Source organism: Cetorhinus maximus, chromosome 26, assembly GCF_964194155.1.
Source record: "Cetorhinus maximus chromosome 26, sCetMax3.hap1.1, whole genome shotgun sequence".
NCBI lineage: Eukaryota > Metazoa > Chordata > Chondrichthyes > Lamniformes > Cetorhinidae > Cetorhinus > Cetorhinus maximus.
The window spans coordinates 19,698,039-19,722,374 of NC_135904.1; the positions used below are offsets into that span (position 1 = coordinate 19,698,039).

At 47.7% G+C, this 24,336-nt stretch overlaps 1 protein-coding gene across 2 annotated transcripts in view; it reads left to right on the forward strand.

Moving 5' to 3' along the window:
* The window catches only part of myo1ea (myosin IEa), a 149,078-nt gene that overhangs the window by 67,616 nt on the left and 57,126 nt on the right, over positions 1–24,336 (forward strand). For both annotated transcript variants that reach the window (XM_078530297.1, XM_078530298.1), the window contains exons 7-11: positions 4,535–4,666; positions 6,644–6,778; positions 8,697–8,829; positions 17,992–18,188; positions 23,126–23,206. In XM_078530297.1, the coding sequence (XP_078386423.1) occupies positions 4,535–4,666; positions 6,644–6,778; positions 8,697–8,829; positions 17,992–18,188; positions 23,126–23,206 (678 nt within the window). The remainder of the gene's footprint in view (positions 1–4,534; positions 4,667–6,643; positions 6,779–8,696; positions 8,830–17,991; positions 18,189–23,125; positions 23,207–24,336) is intronic.

Below are 24,336 nucleotides of genomic sequence, written 5' to 3' on the forward strand. Positions count from 1 at the left end.
GCACGCAAGAGTTGGCAGTGTGCCCGCCGACAATTAAGAGGCCTGTTAAAACCGTTGCGTAGGTAATTAATTTGTATTATTCGCTGCCCGTCCAACCGTTCGGTTGGCGGAGGGGGTGGGGGTGGGGGGTGCAAATCGGCCAGGTGGCCTTTGGGGTTTTTTTTTTTATTAAACCTCATCCTCGGGCAGGATGGTGTTTCCAGAAGTAATTTTTTTTAAACGGCTTTAAAATTTAAACATCATTTTAAACATGTCCCTCTTCATGGGACTGGGTCATGTGTGGGGACATGTTTCCCTCATTTTTTAAAATGTTCATATTTGTGTCCACAATTCTTCAGCTCCCCGAGGCTGCTCTGTGCCCCTCAGGGAGCCTTCAATGTGCTTTCCCTCCCCCCAGCAGCGCTGAGCTGTTCATCGCGCCTTTCACACTGGCTGCCCGTTAATTGGTCAGCCAGTGTGAAATCACGGTCACGGGCGGTGGTCCCCAGGCCCACCCACCCACCCACCACCCGACAAAGGGAAAAATCCTGCCTTACGTGGACCAGGCTAAGAGCAGACTCATCTGGACTTCTTCTTGGCCACAGTGTTATCCTTTATCGCTGGAAAAGGCCTATTCATATCAAACATGGCTGAGGAAAGGAAATACACTTTTTAAAAAATTATTATTAGCTACCTTGGGGCAAATTGCCAGAAAGGAAAGGAAGGTATTATTGAAATTAAAAAAGGGTGATGAAGGTACAAAATCTGCTCCAGTTTGACTTCGCCAAATGTAGAAGGAAAAGACTGTTAACGCTTTGGGCTCCCCCAGGTATTTTTTTCTTCTGTCCATCACGACAGCCAGTTTTTTTTTAGCCAAGCTAAACTTTGTGCACAACACTGTCATCTGGGATGCAATTCCCTGATTCGCTGATGAATTATTTGGGGAATTTTAACTGGGAACATTAATGGAGCGGGGGCTTATTCACCCTTTTCCCACTACTGATTGGCCAACTGCAAGTTTAACTTGCAGGTGGCATGGATACCTGCACAGGGCAGCGGGCATCTCTTTTGTTACACAGGTCAGGTTCCGATTATTTCATCGGGAACCAATCCAGGCCTTGACGCCTGAGCAGGGGAACATTAGCTGGTATCCTACAAGAAAGCCTCGGAGCCTACTCTGCCTCAGGCTTCCTCGGCCCAACAGAAATATCCTTCACCAGAGTCCTCCTTGCCCATATTGTGTACCAGGAGCTGTCAATCCTTGGAAGCAGCCTCCGAGCCACACTATATTTTAATGGTCGGGCAGCTACTTTTGATGACAAAGTTGGGAACTGACATTGTAATCAGGCCTGATGGTTAAAATTGGCCAAGCCTCCCTACTCCTACTGCCAAATAGCCAATGAGACTCTTCACCACATTCCCACTCAGGAGGAAAAATCGACCACATTGTCTCTGGACTACATTTCGGATTTCCAACGCTTGCCCAGGCTAATTCAGAAGCCAATTATATCAGTCATTGTACACACTTCCCTAGCAGACCATGTGCTAAACAGATTTATTCACACACTGTCATTTCTAGCAGGAAGCAATAAGTTGTTGAAGCAAGTCAAAAAGTGACAGCTTTGAACCAGTTCATGAATGGATTCAACAGACAAGTCTGTCTGTCAAGTCCCTGTGAATAGTTGTATTTGCAGCTATGCGCACGCTTCTTGGAGTAACTGCTGGACCCTTACCAGTTACACTCCCCTCAGAGTTCCATAGACATCTTTCCCACGGAGCTGTATCTTGCCTCAATGTCTGCTGTTACTCTGTCAAAAATTATAACTAGTATATCAAAAATGTTTTAAGCGGGGAGGAAAACCAGATGGGGTGTGTAACAGGGGTCAGATTAACAAATGTTTGTAATTACCCCCATCTGCCCATTTTCTCCTAATCCCTCTGGAATGTTGCCCCACAACCCAAATACCTTCTGGCAATAATTGGCGATGTGCATTGTTAATAATATAAATGCTTTGGGCCTAATCCAGTGTGAATATGTTTATGCGCCCACTGCTATGGGCAGCAACCACTTTGTGCATTGACTGCTTCCCTGATTTGAAATAGCCAAGATTGACTTTTGCTCGTGCCTGTGGCACGTCCTAATCAATCTCACCTTTGGGGATTTTCATCGGCCAAAAAATCCACCTTTTGGCTTTACACTCCTTTTTGTGGAGTCGCTTTGATCCCAAACATCGCAACAGCAAAAAGGGGGAATAAACAAAGGAAGCAAATTGTTAGAAAGTTTTTTTTTGTGTGTGTGGGGTTGGCAAACATATGAAAAAAAGATTGAAACTGAAGTTTAAAAAGATTAAAATCGACCAGGAAATGAATAGGAAAGAGGGAGCGTGCAGGAGAGGCATGAGGGGTGAAGCAGATATGTTCATATTTTATTAAGATAAACACCTAAGAACTATATTCTAGTTGTATAGCACTTAGATCAGCTCATTGGAGCAGCTTTAATACTGTTATATTAGTGTTTCTTTCCAGTGTTGCTGGATGTTACATAAACCCTTATAAAACTAAGGCCCAGGATTTTGCCCTCCGTCGGGCAGGGCTTGGCAGGGGGCGAGTGGGAGGGGTCAGGAAGCCGCCTGCGATCAGGCCACGACCACGATTTCATGCTGGCGGGACAATTGAGGCCTGCCCGGTGTGAAACCCATGCTTGCAACGCTCAGCGCTGCCCGCGGGGAGGAGGGTGAGCAGGGATCTTAGCGCAGGAAAAGGCCTGTGAGGCACGGAGCTGCGTCAGGGAGATGAAGATTTTAAGAATTAAAAATAAAGAATTTTAAGATTTTTTTTTTTTTTAAAAGAAGTCCCCTCTGTGACTCTGTCACACGAGCAGGGACACGTTAGAAATTAATACGAAATGTTATAGTTTTTTTTCTTTAATGACGGATCGAAACCTTGTCCCGCCCGTGGATGAGTTTTCGCAAAAAAATGCAGCCGTAAGGTTGGACGACCAGTGAAAAATTTAATTCAATTACATCTTTTAATGGTCTAACGAGACCTGTTCATTGTCAGCGGGCGAGCTGCCGACCGAAATATCGTGCGTCGTCTTGCGCACGTTCGGGTTGAGCGCGCACCCAAAGAGCCGAAAATTCTGGCCTAAATGTTCCAGGGAGACGACTAATTTTACAGATTTAAAATGGTGAATTAAAGGGCAGATTCCACAATCGGGTTCTCTCAGTAGAAAGCATCGCTCGCAGGGCAAGGATTCGCTGACCTGCAGACCTTGATTTTCCATGTTTTTAAATGAGCAAGATAGAAAAATCAGGAACCGTGAGCTGGGATTTCCCAAGGCATACTCCCTGTGATTGCCCGAGAGGGGAATTAACCAATACATTTATAGCACTCCTCAACTTCTTTCCGTTCCATTGTAAATGGTTAAACCATTTGTAATGCTGAAACGTTTGACTGCACTGAAAACATAGGGGCAGGATTTTCCTGTCGGGGGCAGGGCTTGCTCACTGGTGCATAAAATGACGTGGGATGACGTGGGGTGGAACTCTCGACGTCACCGCGCCCCATTTAAATGTTCAGGTAGGCGGGGGCTCAGCAAATTCAGCTGTGCGCCTGCTGACCTGTCAATGGCCAACTGAGGCCATTGACAGAGTCACTGAAGCAATTGATGGACCTGCCCGTCCAACCTCAAGGTTGGCGGACAGGCCAGGAGCCCTGGCGGGAATTGGAAAAAGCACAAAACGTCATCCACGGGCGGGATGAGGTTTCATGTGGGTTTTAAAAAATTTAATTAAAAGTTTTTTAAGAAGTTATGGACGTGTCCCAACTCATGTGACCATGTCACATGAGGGGACATGTCAGGGAAATGTTTTGTTTCTATTTTTAATGTTTTTGACAGTAGAGACGATCTCCCTGAGGCAGCACTTAGCCTCAGGGAGATGAGCGTCCTCTTTCATGCGCATGCGTGAAAGAGCGTACTCTCGGGTTTAGGGAATCCCCTCCCCTGCCCACATAGGGAGCACATAGCGCTTCCGTGCGGACGTCACGCTGGGCAGGCCTTAATTGGGAGCGCCAATCGGAGGTGCGCCTGTGCGTGCCCACACTTCAACTTCATCCCCAACAGGGGGGAAATCCTGCCCATAAACTCAAATGCTGGGTCCAATTTTAGTTCAAGTATAAGCATTCATTTTTAAAAAGATGAGTTGGGAGGCATTCCAGAAAAATTGCTGCTGATTAAGCTTGGGGATGTACATTAACTTACGTCCTCCTCAGACTTACAGACATTATTCCATACCTTGTAGCTAAGGAGGGAACATTAAGTGAGCTATTTAAACTTGATTTCCTATATTAAAGCGGGTCCAATAAAAGGTTAAAAAATATATGTAGTGATTGTTGGTAAAAGACAACAGTGTAACCACGAAGTGATATAAAAGGGCTGCGTAGAGTTCCACAGCTCTGATGCCTCAATTAAATCCTTTACTGTGTAATTCATGGCTGCTGCTTGTTCTCTGCCTGTGGCTTTCTCTGTTATTAAAAATGTGACTGATCTGTGCAGGGGAAATACTTTGAAATCCAGTTTAGCCCAGGTGGGGAGCCAGACGGTGGAAAAATTTCCAATTTCCTGCTGGAAAAGTCCCGGGTTGTTGCACGGAATCCTGGAGAGCGAAGCTTCCACATTTTTTACCAGGTTGGTGATAAAACTTTTATTCCCTTTCACGGGAAATAAAGCAACTAACTGAAATTGTGGGTGGTCTAGGGAGAGAGAGAGGAACTGATTTCTCCGACATACCTGCAGTCGGTGGAAAGTGCAGGTGTCCGGCTATTCTCCGCTCTGCATGATACGTTTAATTTTTAAAGATGCTTAATGGTACTGTACCAAAAAAAAAAGCCCACAACTAGTGAGTGACGTGACTCAAATTCACGCTCTTGTGGGTACAGCATAACCATACAAATGCAGCTGAAACATTAAAAAATATATATACACTTGACCCACTTTAGTTGCTAATTAAGTATCTTTGCTGCATTATGGAAATTCTGGAAAGACGGGGCTTTCTGCAGACGGAGTATAATGTAGGGAAGTGTGAGGTTATTCACTTTAGTAGTAAGAATAAAAGGAGGTCCTGTGGTGCAGTGGGTAGCGTCCCTACCTCTGGGTTCAAGTCCCGCTCTGGGACGGGTTGATTATTAGCCTGTAAATGCTTCCAATATGCCTGATGGCAGGTGGCATGAGCGGGAGAGTTTCCTGGTCAGCCAAACTGCAGAAGGCAACAGCAAACCACTGCAGTACTTTGCCAAAATCCTGAGCGGACTTAACAGGGTGGATGCTGAAAGGATGTTTTCCCATTGCGGGAGAGACTAGAACTAGCGGACACAGTTTAATAATAGGGGGCCTCCCATTTAAGACGGAGATGAGAAGAGTTTTTTTCCCCTCTGAGGTTGGTGAATCTTTGGAACTCCCATCCCCAGAGAGCGGTGGAGGCAGGGTCAGTGAATATTTTTAAGGTAGAGGTAGATAGATTCTTGACTAACAAGAGAATCCAAAGTTTATTGGGGGTAGGCAGAATGTGGGGATGAGGCCACAATCGGATCAGCCATGATCTTATTGAATGGCGGAGAAGGCTCGAGGGGCTGAATGGTCTACTCCTGCTACTAATTCATATGTTCATATATATGTTCGTAAGCGTAATCATGCACCAATCCAAAGTCCATGGTCGCCAACGTCCTCTTAGGGAATGGTTTCTGGAGGAAGAGTGAGAATAAAAAAGCAGAATATTCTTAAAAGATGTGAAACTCTAAATATTGATGATAAGTATAGCAAGCAGTTAGGAATGCAGATAGCACATTGGCCTTTATTGCAAGGGTATTGGAGTACAAGAATAAGGAAATCTTACTGCAATTGTGAGACAACACCTGAAATATTGTGTGTAGTTTTGCTCTCCATATTTAAGGAAAGATGTCATTCAATTGGAGGTGGCACAGTGAAGGTTCACTAGATTGGTTCCTGGGGTGAGAGGGCTGTCTTATGATGACAGGTTGATTAACTTGGGCTTACACTCTCTGGAGTTTAGAAGAATGAGAGGTTCTCTCATTTTTGAAACATACAAGACTCTGAAGGGGGCTTGACAGTGTTTCTCCTGGGGAATCTGGAGCAGAGGGGCACAGCCTCAGGATAAGGGGTCAATCATTTGGGACAGAGATTTGAGATTTCTTCACTCAAAGAGTTCTGAATCTTTGAAATTCTCTATCCCAGAGGGTTGTGGGTTCTCCATTGTTGAGTATATTTAGGGCTGAGACAGACAGATTTTTGACCTTTCAGGGAATCAAGGGAAATGGGGAGCGGGAGGGAAAGTGGGGTTGAGGTCGAAGATCAGCCATGATTGCATTGAATGTCGAAGCAGGCTTGAGGGCCCATACTCCTGTGGCTATTTTTTATGTTCATATTTATTTATCCATGGGGGACCGGACACTAAAGAGGAAAATTCTTCTTTGTACCATGTATCCGATTTAAGCTGTTTGGTTTATACTGTTCTAAATGGAATTTGCTTTGTTAGTATTCCAATTGCAGCTTAGTCATCTAATTATGCAACTAGAGTTGATGCACATGTTGACTCGTTAAAAATAGGCCTATTCAGCTCAATTGACTTGATTTTTGTCTCTCTTCCAGCTTATTGAAGGTGCATCCGCAGACCAAAAATCCAACCTGGGAATCACCAACCTGGACTACTATTTTTACCTCAACCAATCTGGTTCCTATAAAGTGGATGACATTAATGACCGGAAGGATTTTCAAGAAACTTTGGTGAGGTTTTATTTTGACTTCACATAACCAGTTATCTTACTTTATATTGACTTAAAACATCCCTCTGGTTAGGTCTAGCACAAAGGAAGATGGCTGTGGTTGTTGAAGGTCAATCATCTCAGTTCCAGGACATCACTGCAGAAGTCCCTCAGGGTAGTGTCCATCTTCAGCTGCTTCATCAATGACTTCCTTCCATCATAGGTTCGGAATGGGGATGTTCGCTGATTGTGCAAAGTACAGCACTATTTACGACTCACATACTGAAGCCATCCATGTCCAAATGCAGCAAGACCTGGACAACATCCAGGCTTGGGCTGACAAGCGGCAAGTAACATTCATGCCACACAAGTGCCAGGCAATGATCATCTCCAACAAAAGAGAATTTAACCATCGCCCCTTGACATTCAATGGCATTACCATCACTGAATCCTCTGCTATCAGCATCCTGGACTAGCCATATAAATACAGTAGCTACAAGAGCAGGTCAGAGGCTCGGAATCCTGAAGCAAGTAACTCACCTCCTGACTCCTCAAAGCCTGTCCACCATCTACAAGGGACAAGTCAGGAGTGTGATTTTTTTTAAAAATTCCTCTAGTGGGTGTCACTGGCTAGGCCAGCATTTATTGCTCATCCCTAATTGCCCTTGTTCAGAGGGCATTTAAGAGGACATTGCTGTGGATTCTGGAGTCACATGTAGGCCAGACCTGGTAAGGACAGCAGAGTTCCTTCCCTAAAGGGCATTAGTGAACCAGGTGGGTTTTTACAACAATTGGCAATGGTTTCATGGTCATCATCAGATTTTTAATTCCAGATTTTTATTGAATTCAAATTTCACTATCTGCCATGGTGGGGTTTGAACCCAGGTCCACAGAACATTACCCTGGGTCTCTGGCATACCAGTCCAGTGACAATACCATTATGCCATTGCTTCCTCAATACTCTCCGTTTGCCTGGATAAGTGCAGCTCCGACAACTCTCAAGAAACTCAACACCATCCAAGACAAAGCAGCCCGCTTGATTGGCACCTCATCCACAAACATTTGCTCCCTTCTCCACGGACGCACAGTAGCAGCAGTGTGTACCATCTACAAGATGCACTGCAGGAACTCACCAACCCTCCTTAGACAGCTCCTTCCAAACCCATGACCACTACCATCTAAAAGGACAAGGGCAGCAGACACATGGGAACACCCCACCTGGAAGTTCCCCTCCAAGCCACTAATCATCCTGATTTGGAAATACATTGTCGTTCCTTCACCGTTGCTGAGTCAAAATCCTGGAACTCCCATGCTAACAGCACTGTGGGTGTACCTACATGACATGGACTGCAGCGGTTCAAGAAGGCAGCTCACCACCACTTCCTAAAGAGCAATTAGGGATGGGCAATAAACGTTGGCTTAGCCAGCGACGCCCACATCCCAAGAACAAATTTTTTAAAATCTGCATATTCCATTTGTTTAATGGGTAAATGCACCACATGGTGCATCACTGGGCCCTGCAGGCAGACATTTGTCCGGTTCCATTGGAGTTGATTCTATATAATATAGGCCTCCATTGTGTGCAAAGCCTTCTGCCCTTCTTTATTTGAAGGGTCAGTCAAACAAAGCCTGCGATATACCTTCAGGCTTCACATAGCCAACTACCGAATCTCTTGGTCTTTCAACAAGATCCTGAGATATTTAGACTTTTCAGTCACTTCCTGAGAGGAATGAATATTCAGAGTTCTACACTTGCGGGCTTTTCTGTAAATACTCATAAGTTAACAGACCATAAATTATAAACCAGCAGCGAGCCCAGAGATTCTCCACGTCACTCACCTCATCAGACGTTAATAAGCTTCACCGACAACCTAAGGAGTCAATTAGTCTGTTTTGCACGTATGGATGTTACCTAATTTTAAATAATTATGTGTTTGCAGCACGCTATGAATGTGATTGGGATCTTTGCTGATGAGCAGGCTATGGTTCTACAGATTGTGGCCGGTGTGCTTCACATGGGGAACCTCAGTTTTAAAGAGGTTGGCAACTATGCTGCTGTGGAAAGTGAAGAATGTAAGTACTTTGTTTCCGAATCGTACTGGAGTCTTGACTGTGTGTGTTACAATTCAAGATGTAACAGTAAATCTGTGCAAGAACACGGTTGGAGGTCCATGTGCAGTTTTGGGCTCCATCCTATAGGAAGAGTAAAAGCAGTTCCATTAAGTAGTAACTTGCCTGAGTTTTCTACAGATGTTTCAGAAGGAAGCAGCGTAGTGACTGATCTTGTAAAGGTAGAGAGTGTTTATGTTCACACACATGAAAATGCGAGGGATAAATCAGGAAAAGATCAAAATGCTGCAACAATTTGCTAGATCCCATGAGGCTGATATTTCTTCAACTTCTTAAAATCTTTCTAATGATGTGATTGGAGCACAGATTGAAGATAAGGATGTTCCTCCGACAGCCAAGAACAGTCTTGTAGAAGATGGGGGTCCTCATAATATTTCTGCAGAAGGTGTAATAGAAAGAAGTGAATGAAATTGTTATTGTTGGCGCTGATCATCCAGATTCTAAGGCCGGAAATTTTCTGGCCCCATTGGCGTCGGGCGTCATGGCGGGTGAGTTGTTGGGGGTCGGTGGGGCGTGGGGACAATATGGCGAGAAGGACAAAAATCGGTTTCACGGCGTGGTGAAACCAGTTTGCAATCGTCCGCTGCACCCATCAATGGCGGGTCATGGTTTGTGCCACCACACGTCGGGAACCTAATTTCCTCACTTTAGCATCTCATTATAAACCCTGATCGCCGAATCTTGCTAAAGTGTTTCACCAACTGTACATAAGTGCACCTGGCGAGCAGCACTTCACTCAGGACTTCGAGGTTTGTTTGCCTGCCTTGCTTCCTGCAGCACTGGCAGTCGTCAGCACCAGGCATCAAAGGCAGCACCACATCTAACGGGTAGGTCTCTACCTACCAGACGGTGGAGGTGCTTTTCAACGGCTGCAGGGCTAGGGCTTGCTTGGGGAAGGGGAAGAAGCAGCCTCAGGCAAGGGAAGAGGCTGCAGGGCAAGGGCTGTACTGGGGAAGGGGAGTGCCCAATGGTGTGCGTGGGGGCACCTGTTGATCTGTGCAAGTGGCCTCAAGAGGGTGAGAGCTGAGGAGGCAGTTTCCAGAGGAGAAGAGGCCAGATGGGGTTGTGAGGGTGTGTGAGAGAGAGTGAGTGGTGATGTCCCTTGAGCTGGCAGAGAGTGAGATGCCAGCGAATATTTGATGGCCTTGTGAGTGTGTGAGTTTAGAGTGATAAAATGGTTGTCTTACCCTGGTGGCACGGATGAGATCATTCACCCATTTTCTGCACTGGATGACCGACCTCTAATGTGCAGCATTGGCACTGACCACCTCTGCCACCGCCTCCCAAACCAGAGTGGTGAGACTGATGGGCCTCCTGCGGCCAAAGCAGGGCTAAAGGACATCGCGGTGAGCCTCCTCGGTGTCCAGAAGGCATCCCAGGGATGTGTCTCTGAATAGGAGGGGACTGCACCCTTCTTGCCTTTTGGGGCCATGTTTTCACTGGAGCTGTCCTGGGCTGCAAGCATTGAGAACTGTGCGCACAGCCACAGTTTAAATAAAGCGCCCTGCGTGAGGGAGCAGCGAGGTAACGGCCTGCCAGTGAGATGCGTGTTTCCCGTGGCTGCATAATTAATGAGGCGTGAATGGGGCGATTATGGTGCGAAAACCCACCATTGTGGCCAGTGGCTAAAAGGACATTTTTCCCACCCTCCACCACACGTTGTGCAAGTCTGGAATGATTCCCCCCTAAGTATATTGGACAACGGAATGAATTTGATGTAGATCTTAAACAGGCTGCGTCGGGCCCAAATGATGTCAGGAATGAATAGAAAGTGTGTAGCCCAGATTCACCAGATGTTGCCTAGTGTGAAGAAGGAGCTGGAAATATTGGTTCAAAGGAAATTACGGGGGGATTTGATGGAGTGTATAAGAGAAAAAGATTAGATGGGTCCAGGTGGATGGGAGCAGACTATTTCCAGCGGTTGAGTGATTCATAAAGAAGGGACATTTATTGAGAGTGGAGGAGGGGAAAGCTTTCTATACAAGGGCTGTGAGGAATGTATCATTCGAGTTCGCATTTCAACCAGAAACCATGACAACATTTACAAATAGTTTTGATAGGTTATTCAAGGAAACTGGATGATACATATGGGGCAGAATTTTACCTTCCCCTGCTGGCAGTTTGTAGGTGGGGGTGTGGTAGGGTTTGTAGGTGGGGGTGTGGTAGGGTTTGTAGGTGGGGGTGTGGTAGGGTTTGTAGGTGGGGGTGTGGTAGGGTGGGGGGAGGTGGTGTGGTTGGGGGACGGCTGTAAAATTCTTTGGATGGTCTTTCCACCTGCCCCGACCTCTCCCCAATTTTACAGTGGGATGGGCAAAGCCTAGACTGGCCCACCACCCTTGCCTGGCCCACCACCCTTGCCTGGCCCACCACCCTTCCCCCAATTGAGGACCTTAAGTGGCTAATTAATGGCCACTTAAGGGCCGTTTCACACCCAGCCTCAGTTTTTAGGCTGGCAGGAGAAGGTCAGGGAAAGGGCAGAAACCTGAAAAGTGACCTTGCTCAGGCCTCGGGCCAGAACAGAGAGGTTGTCTCCATCAACCTTGGACATCCAGCCTCAAAATGTCTGGCCTCTGCCAGTGATCCCTCCACACCCCTCCACCCCAGGCTCTCCACCAGCACCCCTACACCCCTCTGCCCACACCTCCCGGGTCTCACTTCCCCTCCCCGCCCTGAGACCCCCAGACTTACCTGGTCCTGAACTCCTGGGACTTAGACTTTGGGGACTGCTTGCAGTTGAAGTCCCGGCCATTGCATCTTCTGGTGCTGCTGGGGCGATAGCGTTGCCTGCCAATCAGATCGGCCGGCAGCTCTCTGAGGTGGGACTTCCTCCCAAGTGAGGGGCGGAAGTCTTGCCTCCAGCCAGTTAACGATTGTTGGAGCGTTAAGTAGCTGTGGGTCAGCCAGTATCGCCAGCAATGTGTTCGCCACCAAGTCCTCGGGAAACCCCGCCATCCGAAAAATCCTGGCCGTGGATACAGCCTGGGTACATGGGACATTGATTACTGCTTGCGTGGAATTGCTTGGGTCAGACAGCCCAGTTCTGTGTTGTAAGTTCTGTGCAAACATTAGCGAACTCATCATTGACGCTGAGATTTGACCACATTGCGTCTACGTTCTTGGAAGCATTCGTATATGCTTTGCCTGCTAGGTTCATTCTTGCCTCCCATGGTTGTGGCATTCAGAGCCTTGAACTTGCCTCCCTCGCGCGGGACACACTGCTGAGAGCAGCTTTGGCCATCTAGCCACACTCTGGTAAATCATGCAATGTTATTGCCATGTACAATGCGGTGTGCACGTGGAATGTCGAGGGAGACCTTGACTGTGCGATAGCGTAAACGGGCGATAACGCATCAGTCGCCTGTTTTACATCAGCTCCAATTTTCATTTCCATTGACTCCACCAAAAGAGATGAAACAGTTACTGATTCACTGTCCCCCGTTTTACACTCTCAATGCAGGGAGACGGTGGGGTCGTGGTAACGTCACTGGACTGTAATCCGGAGGCACAGGCTAATCTTTTTTTATTATTCGTTCACGGGACGTGGGCTTCGCTGGCTGGGCCAGCTTTGATTGTCCATAAAGCAAGAAGCACCACGGCAAGTTGGAATTTAATTTCAATTAATAACCTGGGGCAGAATTTTGCCCTCGTCGGGCAGGGGGGTGGTTGGGAAGCCACCCTCCGCCCGCGATTGGGTCCCGACCGCAATTCCACGCTGGGCGGGCCAATTAAGGCCCCCACCCCCCCTCCCCCCCCCGAGCGTGAAACGCGTGCTGCGGGGGCGGGGAGGAGGGCAAGCGTGCATGTGCACGCTCATGAAAAGCTCCCTGAGACACGGAGCAGCCTCAGGGAGATGAAGGGTTTTGAAAATTAAAAATTAAAAAATTGTAAAATGTTAAAAAACATGTCTCCCCACCCCCCCACCCCCCGCTCCCCCCCACCACTGTGACTCTGTCACTTGAGCAGGGACATGTTATTAATGAAATGTTAAAATTTTAATTTGATTTTTAATTGCTATTGGAAACCCTGATCCCGCCCATGGATGAGGTTTCCTAAAAAAATGCAAAGGCTGCTTGGCCTTTTCGCCTGCCAGTCAACCGTAGGGTTGGATGGGCAGCAAAAAATTACATTTAGTTAGGACGTTAATGGCCTTAATAGGCCTGTTAGTTGTCGGCGGGCGCGCTACCAACTTGCGCACCTACCGAAATATTGCGCGAGTGCGCGATGACGTCAGGACACTCGCCCGACGTCATCTTATGCTTGTTTGGGTCGAGAACACGACTGCCCGACGAGGTAAAAATTCTGGCCCCTGGGATCGGAAAGCTGGTCTCCGTAATGGTGACCATGAAGCCATTGTAGATTGGTATAAAAACCCCACCTGGTTCACTAATGCCCTTTAGGAAAGGAAACCGGCCTTCCTTACCTGGTCTGGCCTATACATGAATCTAAGCTGCCCCCTGAAATGGTCATGGCAAGCCACTCAGTTCAAGAGCCATTAGGGATGGGCAACAAACGCTGGCCTTACCAGCCCACATCTCATCTCATGAAAGGATAAATAAAGAGAATGTCAGGATCGATCCAGTGGAGTGAGAGACAGGATCGCGGCTTCAATAGGACATCCGCGAATAATTTCTCAGTCAAAAAAAGGAGCAGGTTGTGGGACATAGTTGGGCTTTTCTGTTCCTGAATTGTTCTAGCAGCGATTTGAAACTCTTCTCCCCGTTGAAGTTTAGCAAACTTTGTTGAATCTGTTTTTGAAACAGTGAGGTAAAGTTTCCTCTCAATAGAATGAAAATCAGACGGGCTCTACAATAGGTGATCAACACCTCTTGGTTACTGCCCCAAGTGCTATAGATTCACATTTGCCCCAATGTATCTAATTAAATTGGAGTCTCTTTTGAAGATGCGGAAAGGCCGGTGTTTTGTTCTACTATTTGATTTACTGTGCTATACTGTACTAAAAATAAATAGAGCCCTTGAAACAATAAACAGGAGTTCAGATGGCTACTGTCAGATTTCTGTACTGAACATTCTCTCCTCAGGAAGTGTTTGATTTCCTGTTTCTTCTCTCGCGCGCAGTTTTCCCTTGTTTCTGCACATAGCCATATTCTGTTCCATTCTGGACCTTTTTGCAGCATTCCCTAATTATGGAGCATTTTTTTTTTTCCCTGGGATTTTAGCGCCTGCCTGTAGCAGTCTGCATCCTGTTCTGAAACATCTGTGCTACTGCAGCTGCCAAAACCCACCAGCATCACTTTAATTTAAAACAGGACTCCTTCAGTTGACTGCAGCCATCCTCTGACCGTTCTGTGACCAAAATTCACCATCTAGGGAAAAATTCTTATTTGAATGCCCAGTGGCAAGAATTCCCAAGCCGGTTCTGAGAGATTCCCAGAAACGGGATGCCTCCGGTTGGTCTGTAATTGTTGATTTTTAGGAGGATTAAAGTAGGCTTTTGAATGCTGTCCAAGGGTACAAGAGGTTATAGGGCTGGGGATGTGCCCCCTGCCTCCCCCAACAAGATGGCATACAGTGCATGGCCTCCCCAACACCTTCCTGCCTACCCACAACCAGTCTCTTATTTTACATCAAGTGGAGGAGAGTCAGGTATCCCGCCTACCCTTGGGCCTCATGAGGCCCTTGTGGCCAATAATGGTGACAGGAGAGGCCAAGGCCAAGCGGGTAGCCTTACAGCTTTCATTACGCGGGCTGATATCGGGCAAAAAGGAGGGGTGAATCCTCCTTTGGGTGATGGGGGTGTCCCCTGTGCATATTGGAGGGAACCCCACCAAGTCATACACTGGGGAAGGTGGGGGGGGTGCAGGTTAAAGGGGGGTATCAACCTCGGCACCCCCTCGCTGGTGTTTGCCAGCCAAGCCCACCCATAGCCCAGACCTAGCAGCCCGGGCTCCATCACCTTGAGGACTGGTTGTAATCCCATCAGTGGCCATTGCTCGAACCTGACGCTGCTGGAGCGACAGGACTGTTGGCCAATCAGGTTGCTGGTTGCTCTCTTAAGGCGGGACTTCCTCCCAGATTAGGGCGGAGGTCTCAACCTTATGCAATTAACGCTGCTCCCCAGCGTAAAATGACGGTGGGCCAGCCAGTTTTTGGGTGGGTCGACAACTGACTTTTCAGTCCAGGGGGGCGGGGAATACAGTGCCCCATAAATTCCAGCCCGTGATTCACTAAGGGGTTGTGCCCCTCTACATCGGCTTCTCTTGAAACCACTGACTCAGAGCTGTAGTCCCACAGGGGTCAGCAAGCTTCAATGGAATGTTTGCTTACAGCTTCCTGGAGGCCCCCTTGATAAGACAAATATAATCTTAGGTAATCAATGCAATTTTTCAGTGACTTTGCTGTTGCCGGAGGGGAAGTTCTCCCCACTGCAGGGAAGAGCCCATTCTCCACTTCTCATGATGGCATGGCCAACATTGGGCGCACATTGTATGGCACACAAGAAGCACAAACCTGCCTCCCACACAGTTGACAATGTGGTAGAGCTGATTGTTAACCTTCTGTGGAAATCGCCCAGTATATATCCCATCGCTTTTAAAAGGATGAAAATCAAACCAGTTCTACGACAGGCAAGCAATCCGACCAGGTGGTGAATATAAAAATGACTCCCATTGCGTGGAGCATCAACATCGCCACCAGATCTTTTCCGGGCATTTATTTGTGTTAGCTGTGAGTCAGTGGCAGCACGCACTTTCCTCTGTGATGGAAGGTTTAAGTCCCTCTCCAGAGACATGAGCACAAAGTCTAGACATATACACCCAATGCAGTACGGATGGACAGTACTGGGGAATTGTCCTCGGTGTTCTTCTCAATATTTCATCACTAAGGCAGATTATCTAGTCATGATCACACGGCTTTTTATGGGGTTTTGCTGTGTACAAATTGCCCGGTATCCTACATTTTAACAGTGGCTACACTTCAATAATGCTTTATCAGCTTCAAAGCAGTTTGGGATATGCATGGCATGAAAGACACTATATAAATGTAAGTTATTTCTATTACTGTTCATGAAAGTGTTCTCTTTGACACAGCTCACCATTGCAACCCTCCCAACACACTGTATTTTCAATCTAATAACAACTGCATTTAATTCTTAAGTGGCTTCAGTCCAAATCTAAATTGGGCTATAATTCATTTAATGAGCAACATGTGAATTGTTCCTTCAAAAGTGAAAGTGGTGAGGTCCAGAGCTGTGAGCATGGTGTTCCCAGCAGTGTGTGAATTCTAATCACTCCTCGGTAATTAAGTTCATCTGTGTCTGAAAGTCAGAAACTTTGAAAGATTGGGATTCCCATTTTAATCCTTGTGGGCAGGAATTGCCAGAATTCAAGGATCTCGGGATTGCTAAATTGCCAGGAATTGTGGCTCAGGCAGGATGAAGCCGATGAGATTGTGACTGTTGAGACTTTGTGTACCAGGGGATATGATTTCCTCCAACTATCTGCTTGCTTCGCTGGATGGCGCGGGCTCATGGGGGCACCAGTGGCCCACCAGTACCACACCAAAGCTGCATTCTTCAAGGATGAGCCTATACAATAAACGTAAGCCTCGCCCAACGCCCACACGTGGAATGGGCCCGGCTAGGATTTAATAAGAGCAGAATCAATTGAGGGACAATCTGACTGAACTAGACAGTGGGGGAGAAGTGTTTAGAAGAGAATGGTGTGCAAGACCATGTTATAGGCTCCAGTCTGTTCTGGAGCCCTTGGCTAGATCACTCCAGAGCAATAGGGCACTAAGGCCGAACGCACCATCTCTACCACAGCCTCAGCAAGGTTCCTTGGACTCATTCAAATCAAGTGTTAACTTCCACACTAAACACTACATATATGGACTGGACTATCCTGGAGCTATTTTCTCATAGTTCATGTTACATTTTAGGTCTTTCTTCATATATATTCTTTATAAATCACTGGTTAGGCCCCCGCTGGATTATTGTGTGCAATCCTGTGCACCACACTTTAGGACAGATGTCAAGGCCTTGGAGAGTGTGCAGAGGAGATTTTGCGGGGGCGATTTACTGGAATGGTGCCAGGGCTGATGGACTTTGGTTCTGTGGAGCGACTGATAAAGCGGGGATTGTTCTCCTTCGAACAGAGAAGGTTAGGGCAAATTTCATACAGATGGACAGAGCTATGAAGGATTTTCATAGAGTAAATAAGGAGAAACTGTTTCCATTGGCAAGACAATCAGTAACTAGGGGGCACAGATTTAAGGTAATTGGCAAAAGAGCTAGTGGACGTGAGAAGAATTTTGTAGCATAATGAGTTATAATGATCTGGAATCCACTGCCTGAAATGGTGGTGGAAGCAAATTCAATAGTGGCTTTCAAAAGGGAGTTGAATATATAATTGTGAAGGAAAATGTGCAAGATTATGGGGAAAGAGCAGGGGAGTGGGCCAGGACAGGAACAATGGGCTGAATGGCCTCCTTCTGTGCTGTATGATTCTATGAATTCCAAAGATGCCTGATAATATTACTGCCTGATGGTTTGAAAAGAATCATTTAGGAAAAGTCCCCCAGTTTACTTGAACTTACCATTTGGCCTGCAGAATTACTCTGGAGGATATTAACTTCCAAGTGCTTAAGGTGCTATCTCTACATCCTCTCACTATTCCAGTGGAATTGTTAACCTAAGCATTTTGAACAAGTGATCACCTCCAGCAAAATAGTGCAGGGTAAAATTTCAGGCAAAACACATTGCTAGCATGTCAGCGTCATTTTAGGGCTTATATTTATCTTACCTATAGTCTAGGGTTTCTCAAAAGAAACTTGCTAAATTGTATCATTGTAAATCAAGCTACAGGAAAATATTTCTTCTGTAAAGAAGGTTGTCAGTCCTCCAGCATTCTCCATAATTAAGGCCTCTGAATAAACCAGCGTAAAAATTCTGCGTCAATCGATAAAATAGATTTTTGCGTTTATTTTATTAATGCTGAACTTTGGAGCATCCGGGTCAACTAAAACTTTAGTTTGCAAAGGAGCCAAGGCTACCCTATGTATCGGGTGAACAAAAATTCTTAACTGAACAAATAAATAACTCTTACGATATAAAAACAAAAATAACTCTTACGTATTTACCCCCCACAGTCCTGGCATTCCCAGCTTTCCTACTTGGTATTGATCAAGAGCGACTGAAGGAAAAATTGACCAGCCGCAAAATGGACAGCAAATGGGGAGGAAGGTCTGAAAGCATTAATGTAACGTTAAATGTCGAACAGGCATGTTACACGAGGGATGCACTTTCCAAGGCTCTTCACTCGCGCATCTTTGACTACTTGGTAGATGTAAGTACAGCTGGGTGCTTTGTCTCTGCACAGAGACTCATGTGGCTTCTAACGATCATAAAATTAAATCATCCTGTTGAATATTTAAAGGGGCTGTACCCTTGTGTGTTGCCTGGTTCCCCATTGCTTCCCTGCTGGGCCCATGGAGCTGCTTTGAGACATCTTCGACAGGGTTAAATCAGCAAATAGGCTGTGAAAAGGGCGCATGAAATGCTGGGTCAACATTGAGCCATAAACATGACAGTACGTTTTCTCTTAATAGGTAACTAATGCATTTGCGAGTGTATTTATTTCACACACACACCCAAGGAAGTGCTTTGAACAAAGAGGACACCCCCCAGACCATCCTTCCTCTCTAGCTGATTTGAAGTGCTTTTTACTGTGTTGCATTGTTTTGTATTTCATTTGCCCCCAGCAATTGCAGATGTTTTATGCCATATGTGCTCTGCTGATGCTGCCACAAAAGTAATCTTGTTTGACAGTGCTATGACGAGAACAATACTCCCTTCATTAAATTATCTCATGTACCAAGTGTCTCACTGATACTGCATTGAAAAAAATACTTGTTAGAAGCAGAAAAGAGAATGCAATGAACTGTCAGGTTTCTGCAATTAAATGTTTTATATTTGATTTTGAATCTAATATATTAGGGCATTGAACAGAGCAGTTGTAGGAACGTAGGAGCAAGAGTAGGCCATTCAGCCCCTCGAGCCTCCTCCGCCATTCAACTATATCTTCTACCTCAATGCCATTTTCCTGCATTATCCCTGTATCCCTTGATGCTTTTAATACCTCCAAAATCTGTCAATCTCTGCCTTGAGCATACTCAATCACTGAGCCTCCACAGCCCTCTGGGGTAAAGAATTCCAAAAGGTTCACCGCCCTCTGAGTGAAGAAAATTCCTCCTCACCTCAGTCCTAAATGGCCCCATCCTGAGACTATGGCCGGAATTTTCTGTTCGGCGTGCGGGGGCGGGCCCAGCGGGCTGACGTGTAAAATGACGCGCAGTGACATCGGGCGTGCGTCCTGACATCACCGCGCGACACTCTGACCTTTCGTTCAGGGGGCGCGCACCAGAGTTGGCTATGCACTCTTCAACCTGTCAAAGGCCTGTTAAGGCCATTAATAAACTATTTAAACAAACTGTCAGGGCTGCCCGTCCAACCTTAAGGTTGGTGGAGGGGGGGCAGGCGAAGAGCCCAGGCGGCCTTCGCATTTTTCATGAAACCTCATCCACGGGCGGGACGAGGTTTCATGAGGGTTTATTAAATGTTTAAAATATTTTTCAAACATTTGAAAACCACGTCCCAGCTAATGTGACGCTGTCACATGAGGGGACGTGTGTAAATGATTTTTAACTTTTTATTTCGAGGTTTCATATTGAATATAATCTCCCTGAGGCAGCTCTGTGCCTCAGGGAGATTTCTGCGCCCTTTCGCGCACATGCGTGTCATGCTTGGGGGCGGGGGGGGGGTAACTGGCCCGCCCACATAAAATGGCGGCACCCAGCCGATCGCGGGCGCCCGCTCCCAACCGGCCCGCCCGACGGGGAGAAAACTCTCTCCTGTGGCTGGGATTTTCCGCTCCCATTTGCAGCGGCTTCATAGCGGGCGGGAGTGGAAAATATCGGGAGATCGCAAAACCCAGTTTCACGTTGTCATAAAACCCAGTTTGCGATCGTCCGCTCCACTCGTCAATGGTGTGCCGTGTTTCCCACCACTGCAGGTTGAGAAGCTGATTTCAATATACTAGAATCTCATTATAAGCCCTGCTCGCCGGAATCATCCCCCCGGGCTGGGTCACGAGCTCACAGATCAGGCTGACCTGTTTCACATTGGTACATAAACAACGTGCACCTGGTGACCTGCACTTTGCTCAGCACTTCGAGTGCTACCTTGCCTTGGGCAGCACTCACAGTCATCAGCACCAAGCTTCATAGGCAGCACCACATCACCTATAGGGGGGCTCACGGGCAGCTCTCTACCTACCAGACCAGCCGTAAGGCAGGGGGCGGCTTGTCAACGGCTGCCGGGCTAAGGCTTGCTTGGGGAAGGGGGATATCCCAGGGGGGGTGTGTGTGTGTGTGTGTGTGTGTATGTATGTGTATGTGGGGGTGGACATTGATCTGTGCAAGTGGCCTCAAAAGGGTTAGGGCTGAGGAGGCAGTCTCCAGAGGAGATGAGGCCAGATGGGCATGTGAGGGTGTGTGAGAGAGAGTGAGTGGTGATGTCCCTTGAGCTGGCAGAGAGTGAGATGCCAGTGAACGTGCAATGGCTTTGTGAGTGTGAGAGTTTAGAGTGATGTGATGGTTGCCTTACCCTGGCAACACGGATGAGATCATTCATCCTCTTTCTGCACTGGATGGCCAACCTCTTCTGTGCAGTGTTGGCACTGATCACTTATGCCATCGCCATCCAAATCCCATTTTGTTTTGCGTGTGTAAAGTTTTCTACTTTTCAAGGTGAAGGATATGAACTCATAAGAAATGGAACAGCTTTGCCAACCTCTAAAGTAAAGGTGGAACTGTTGGATGTAGACCGCTGCTCTTTTCTTATCAATATCTTCACCTTCTCTCCTAAAAGTGCAGGCTCTTGCTGGGTATCTCTTCCAAGTGGTCATTCTTCATGTGTGAGCCTGGACCAGAAGTGTCAGCAGACTATTGAGCCAGGGAAGGTTTTACAGCTGACCCCAATTCTATTCAATGCCCAAAATGCTCACTTTACAGTTTGTGTCACTGGGATCATCTGGGTTGGATCCACTCTGATCATTTTCTTCCTCTAGCTGATGGAATCAGCTAACTCCAGGCAGACTGGATGACTCCTAGTTTGTACAACTTGACTGTAGCATCAGATGATGCCTTTGCTTATTAAACCATTGGGAGAGATTCCCCTTTCTCTGATGCTGCGGAATAATTTATTGGAAGATGTTTGACAGAGTTTCTTTTCTGGAGGGAGAGACTGCAGGACCTAAGCTTAATCTTACTGGCCAACTTTGCCATTTATTTAACACTATATCTCTTGCCAATGCAAGATGCCAGGCAAGATGGCCATCGATACCCATCTGCTCATGTACAGAAATCCAATGATGTCACTCCACTGTACCAGCCAGCCAGTACCCTCTGAGTATGTGCCAATGATGTCACCATCCCCCTTCTCCTCCTCACACCCCCATCCCCCTTCTCCTCCTCACACCCCCATCCCCCTCCTCCTCCTCACACCCCCATCCCCCTCCTCCTCCTCACACCCCCATCCCCCTCCTCCTCCTCACACCCCCATCCCCCTCCTCCTCCTCACACCCCCATCCCCCTCCTCCTCCTCACACCCCCATCCCCCTTCTCCTCCTCACACCCCCATCCCCCTTCTCCTCCTCACACCCCCATCCCCCTTCTCCTCCTCACACCCCCATCAATCCCCCTCTCCTGTGAGCTCTCCACCTAACTCCCACTTGGACCAAACTCACTGCCCGAGGCTGGAGTCCAACTGGGGCCTCGCCCCGGAAAAGCGACTCCCTCTCCGTGAGTGACAGGTGTTCTGGCCAATCCGCTTCAGTTAGGAATGAAAGGACGTGGCCTAAAACACAGCTGTGATGATATGAGCAGCGCCATCTTTGCTCCTGACTCACAATGATGTAACGGAGTAAAACACTGGGACTGCACATGCTCGCATTGGCAACAAACACAGCCTTCATTTAATTTTATGCCCCCTTTGTGACCATGTGAAAATTGTGTGCAATTTGTATAAGGAGGAGTCATAATGAAGTTAGGGAGTTTCTGAGTGGGTGTTCATGTCTCCAGCATTTAAAGCACTTTTATCCAACCGGCAGCTGCCTCTACCCATCTAATTGAGGTTTTATAAAAGCAGTGATAGGTCTGTAGGGAAATGCCCTGCCAAGTGAGCCATGCAAATTAATAAGGTTTCAGGTTAGTTTTTAACCCTTTGCGAGTCAGCTGATTTCCATTTGGTTGAGAGGCGGGAATGCAGCATTCTCACCTAGAAAGGGGAAACCAAATAATCAGTTAGCGACCTGGCTCCTGACTGCTGTCCAGTGCCTGTCCCCACCACCCACCCCGTCCCCACCACCCACCCCGTCCCCACCACCCACCCCGTCCCCACCACCCACCCCGTCCCCACCACCCACCCCGTCCCCACCACCCACCCCGTCCCCACCACCCACCCCGTCCCCACCACCCACCCCGTCCCCACCCTAACCCTGTCCCCACCACCCACCCCGTCCCCACCACCCACCCCGTCCCCACCACCCACCCCCGTCCCCACCACCCACCCCCGTCCCCACCACCCACCCCCGTCCCCACCACCCACCCCCGTCCCCACCCTAACCCCGTCCCCACCACCCACCCCGTCCCCACCACCCACCCCGTCCCCACCACCCACCCCGTCGCCACCACCCACCCCGTCGCCACCACCCACCCCATTCCAGCAAGGTGTGCTTTCTTGAATTTCAAGAGAAGGCAAGGTTGTGATTGGCTGTCATGTCCCCAATCCACATCCTGGGGGTTTCCAGTGACCAGAGACTGAACTGGACTAGCCATATAAATACTGCGGCTACAAGAGCAGGCCAGAGGCTAGGAATCCTGTGGTGAGTAACTCACCTCCTAACCCTCCCCAAAGCCAGTCCACCATCTGCAAGGCACAAGTCAAGAGTGTGATGAAATACTCTTCACTTGCCTGGATGAGTGCAGCTCCAACAACATTCAAGAAGTTTGTCACCATCCAGGACAAAGCAGCCCCGCTTGATTAGCGCCACATCCACAAACATTCACTTCCTCCATTCTATGCTATATTATCGAAGATGATATTTTTATTAATACCAGACCGAGGAATTTCATACCAAAGTGGTAACTAAACTGTACAGCTATACTTCAACTCCAAAATATTTTTCCACAGCATGTGTAGTTAGTTATTTTGCATTTTTTCCAGTCCATTAACAAGGCCATGGAGAAAGACCACGAGGAGGACAACATTGGCGTTCTGGACATCTATGGCTTTGAGATTTTCCAGGTATGGCTTTCGTTTACTGGCTTCGAATTGCATCAGTGCTGTTTGTTTTTTACATTTCTGTTCATGTAAAGTTCAACATCAAACACAGTGTGTAGAATGAAATTACCCCGAATGATTTTTAATTCTTCTTGGAGTGTTTCAGTACACTTTAATGCCAGATGTGTTCAGTAAGTACTTGTACCCACCTAGTGGTTGTGAATGTCAGTAAATGTTGGTGTTTTCTCTTAGGGCAGGAAACTAGCAATGGGGCAGAATTTTCACCTCGCGGGCGGGCAGGCACGTGCCCGACCCGAACGCGAGTAAAATAGTGCACGATGGTGTCGGGTAAGCATCCCGACATCATTGCACACCAGCGCGATGTTTCACTCGGTTGCCGGAGAGGTGCCCGCCATTAATTAACAGGCCACTTAAGGTACTTAACAGTCCAATTGACTGTGATTTTTACCTTGCCCATCACACGGGCAAAACGGGCAGGCAGCCAGCCGACATTTTCACAAACCTCAGCCAAGGGCGGGATAAGAAGGGTGAGCAGCATTGTAGTGAGGAGTTTGGTAGATAGTTTGCAGCTAATTGCTTATTGGCACTTGGCAGCTTCATCTCTGTTTGGGGCTTCATTCTTAGCATTTCCAGGCCTCATTTCAGGACTGATTGGTGTCTGCCAGGTCCCCGGAGGATTCAGGCCATGTGGACCCTTCCAGGTATCAGACAGCCTTCCCTTACCCTGGGAATGGGGATTGTGGTCTCTGCTGGAGGCACCTCCTCTGAGGAGGAAGAGAGGGGCAGAAGGGAAAGGAAGCCAGGTGCCCCATAGACAACCTCCAAGGGAGGGACCTGTGGGAGGAGAAGCGCAGGCACAAGGGGCGCAGGGACAGCAGGTAGTCCAAGGTGGAAGAGGCCGCAAAGGACACCACTATCCTGCTGCCAGGGTTTACAGGTGGCGATACAGCTACCTCGATATGTCCGAAGTGCAATGCCGAAGGAGGCTCTGCCTCTCAAAGGAGACTGTGACCTCCAATTGTCAGATGTTTGGGCCTGAGATCACCTCCAACTGTGTGGGTGGATACCCCATGTCAGTGGCTCTGAAGGGCACAGTGACCCTCAACTTCTATACCTCCGGCTCTTTCCAGGGC